Source organism: Cystoisospora suis (genome assembly GCF_002600585.1).
Source record: "Cystoisospora suis strain Wien I chromosome Unknown contig_5752, whole genome shotgun sequence".
Lineage (NCBI taxonomy): Eukaryota > Apicomplexa > Conoidasida > Eucoccidiorida > Sarcocystidae > Cystoisospora > Cystoisospora suis.
This window is the reverse complement of record NW_027158542.1, coordinates 3903-7632: the sequence shown is the minus strand read 5'-3', so window position 1 is coordinate 7632 and position 3730 is coordinate 3903. Positions and strand designations below refer to the sequence as shown.

General features: G+C 54.8%; 1 protein-coding gene across 1 annotated transcript in view; it reads left to right on the top strand.

Annotated features, from left to right (window-relative positions):
- Positions 1-3730, top strand: part of CSUI_009554 (uncharacterized protein) — a 7585-nt gene continuing 3855 nt past the window's right edge. The window contains exons 1-5 of the mRNA XM_068069669.1: positions 1-728; positions 1706-1816; positions 2153-2272; positions 2589-3035; positions 3507-3584. Coding sequence (XP_067918355.1) covers positions 2750-3035; positions 3507-3584 — 364 coding nt within the window. The 5' untranslated portion in view covers positions 1-728; positions 1706-1816; positions 2153-2272; positions 2589-2749. The remainder of the gene's footprint in view (positions 729-1705; positions 1817-2152; positions 2273-2588; positions 3036-3506; positions 3585-3730) is intronic.

The following is a 3730-nucleotide window of genomic DNA, read 5'->3' as shown; positions in this document are numbered from 1 at the left end:
GTCATCTGTACACAGGGCTGCATGCGCTTTGACTGACAAGCACGGGTTGGTCTTGTGGTAGTTCACGACGTCGTGCGCGGTATGTGGGTACGCGTGATCTCATTGTGCGAGCCAGTCGTGTTCTGTGGTGGCCAGTTGCACAACGCCGTATTCAGCGTTGGTTTATGCTTCCGCGGGTCAAGGGCAGGTATTCACATCCAGCCTCGAGCCAGGATCACTACCGTTGATCGACACGGAACCCCCTGACGTGATGAGTCACGAAACGGATAGTCGGGAGCTGACAGCGGGTGGTCCCCCCCGGTGTCCCGAGGACGCAGATGCATCGTGACGCTCATCGAGACAGTATGGGGATGGTAGCGCCTCGAGTCACATGTTCGTTCGACAGTAATAGGGCGAGTTCTATTTAACGAGAGCATTTCGAGTTTGCGATGTGTTGTCACATTGCGGGACCAGGTTCGATGGCAGCAGGTCGGGTCTCGCTGTTTTATTGCGGGCTCACGATCTTTATCGGGAGAAGCACTGCGGGACGATCTGTGTAGGTTTGGACTCTTATCCGCCGTATCTTTGGCGTCTTGCTGCCGGCCAGTGGAGATTCGCGAGGCTTGCAACTCGATACGTCCCCGGTCACGTCAACAGTCATATGTTGTGGTTGTGTGTGTCGGTCTGACTCACTTTGTTAGAGGAAGAAGACCGGGGAGGCGTGCTTGCTCGTTTTCTACAGTCCGGAGGTACGTTTGTGTTTCTTGGGGGGGCCGCCACGGTTGAGTGCGCGGCTGTATGCCTTTAGAAAGAAAATTAGACGGATACGGTTTGTAGACTGGGTAGGTCGAGGACACTGTCGAAACCGCTTAGGGTAGGCGTGGGGCAGTCGTGTCCTTTTTGTGCCGGAGCTTGGCGCTAAGCGATCCCCGGTGGCGGAACGCGGCTGCGAGCAGCCTTCTTGCGAAGCAATTACCGCATCGTGGCTGCCGTAGTTCCGAAGCCTCGGGCAAAAGAGTGAATGCCTTGGTGCGACTTCTCTCCTTGTGTTGTGGTGCTGCGTCGAATGACTCTGTGATAAATTGAAGTCATCTAACCTAGTGGAGGTGTACTTGGACTTTTGCGAAGATCAGCGTATAGAAGCGCTACACGAAAGGAGGCGTCTTTGTTGCTATGGATTCCTCGGCATTCTCATGGACGTGGGAACCTGGGCAGATGTAGCTCCCGCCGTCGTGTGTATTTGTCATGTGTACGTACGGTGTACCATGGTGTGCGAGCGGCTTGGGGGTATATGGAGTACGGCACGATGCTCCTGTGTCTCGAGAGGTTTGCTTCTCTCACTGGATGACTTGCCTAAAGACCTATAGTGTTCGCCGCGAATGAATCCCCCCGCCGTCTGCGGTCATTATCCTCGGCCGGAGAGACAGAGGCAAGCAGGTCAGCATATCTACCTGCCAGTGCCAGGTAATGTAGCCGGTTCACTTCGGTTCCGAAGACGGAGTGGTCCTTCCAGAAGGTATTATTCGGCGACGGTCCAGACTGCTCTAGCAAGGCAAAGAGATTACATGTGAAGGCCGGGCATTTTACAGCCTGTCCCCACGTTTGTGTGCTGAATGGCTGGGTCGGTTTCTGGATGGTGTGGGTGAAAGAACGTGGACACTGCCTGCGTGTCTTCACAGCGGATGCACTCCCTGTGTGCCCGACGTTCGTTTTGGCTGTGTCTCAGGCGCTCCATCTCCAGACGATGACGCGGAGAAGAGTGCCGACGCGCCCCAGGAGACTGAAGAGGGCGTGACGTGGACTGGCGTCCCGTCGGAGTCGCCGCCGTTGCCTGAGTGTGAGTGCCATGGCTTGAAGATGGAGTTTTCGCTGATTCTCGCCAAGACTAGTAATGCACTGTTTGAGCAGAGAGAGATGATGATGTAGTTTTTGTTGACCGACGTTCTGGAACAGCACTTTCGAGTGCAGCTGGCCGGGAAGTGGCTAGACGTACGGGGCGCGCGGTGTAACCGCAGCTGTGTGTCGAGCAGGGCTTCTGACGTTGAGCTTGTCGCCACTCTGCAACACAGTCTGTCATTCTCTCGCCTGTCGAACTCTTTTTCGTGGATTCTCCCCGTCTTCATGAGTGACCGTTGGTCATCTTGGTTCTTGTGCTCTTTTGCCCTTGCCGCAGCCCCGTCTGAACGGGTTTCCTCTGTTGAGACGCAGCATGCTGCCACGCACCTGACGCTCTCGAACGAGGTCGCCAATGCGCTTCCGCGGCACGACTTGACGCATTGCCGTAAAGCAACTGGTGAGCAGTAGAAACATTTGGCTGCGCATGTGGGGGGGGACTTGATCTAGATCAGAGTCGATTTGAACGAACAGCTCGGTCTCGTAAGAGTAGCGCTTTAGTCGTAAGTTCGGAAAAAACAACCGCGCGCGCCCTGCCGATTAGTCGGCACCTTTTTTTTTGTTCGTTGTAGGAAAGTGTTTATGATGGAAGAACTGCTATACACTGCAGAAGAACGAGCATTGAAGCCTCGCCTACACGCGCGGCGCCGGTGCAATTAGGTCACGACGCTGAATGTTTTGTGTACTGTCTTTTGGCTTTCACATGTGATTGACAGCGGAGGAGCGGTCGTCGTGGCTTCGAGGCTTGGAAGCAGAAGAGAAAGAGAGACTTGCATCTTTGAGGGCAAGCCTGAATGCGCTACAAAACGAAAATCACCCTACGGCTGCTCAACTCAACGCGTTACTCACTGCAGCTTATCAAGGCCAACTCACGCTGATGAGAGCGTCAAGGGTGTTTCCTCAACGTGGTTCGGGCAAATGCACGAACGTGAGGCGCGCCCTCAGACACGGTGCAACGGCCTCGCTCGCGAGCCAGCTGCATCTTTGCTGGAAGGCTCTTGGCGTGACACCCTCTACACTAAAGACCCTGCTGCAAGAAGCTGTCTTCACAGCGGGCGCACGTACGCGGAGTACCCGAGGGCAGTTAATTGTAGGTCTGGTGCCATCTCTGCGGCGGGGGGTCGACCCGCAGGCTCAAGCGGCTTTTGAGAGTGAAGGACCAGGTCAGTCCAGACACTTTTTTCCTCGAGCCCGAGGGCTATCCGGCTTCAACCTCTAGGATCATGCTCGTGCTTGGCATCCGACGCCTGAGCGTTTCGCGTCGTTTTCCGACGTCTCTTGAATGCTTTAATGCTGTTTCCTGGCTAATGTGTCCGCTGTGGTGTTACGGTCGTGATCATGGGGGACAGTGTCAACCGTGTTGGATTCTCGTCGAGGGGGAGGAAAGCGGAGTGCCACGAAAGGTCTTACAGGTAGTGTTGCGGGAATAGGAGTGCATGTGAGAGCATGTTTTTCTTTTGGTAGCTGTCACTTACTGAACTGGCGGACCTGCTGATTGATGAAGTTAAAAAAAAAGGTGCCAGAAATGAACGGCTCAACAGTGGGGCGACCCATCCCCGTAGCGCTCACCCATGTGGGTTGTCTGTCTCTGGTTAATCTGTCGGTCGTATGTCCGCGCTCAATGTTTATTTCAGTATTTGCAGCAGCCGTTGCCTCATGGAATCCGCTATCGTTGCTACGACAGTGGACGGACGACGGCGTCCTGAAGCTAAGTGAGTTCACATGCGAAGCGATCGCTGCCGAAAGAGCGGGAGACAGAATATGATTAATTCCTAGCCGAAGTTACCCCTGGGTACCGCGAAGGCATGTCTATTCTGATATAAGCCGGATGCCTGTTCAGCCTGTCATGACACCCGCA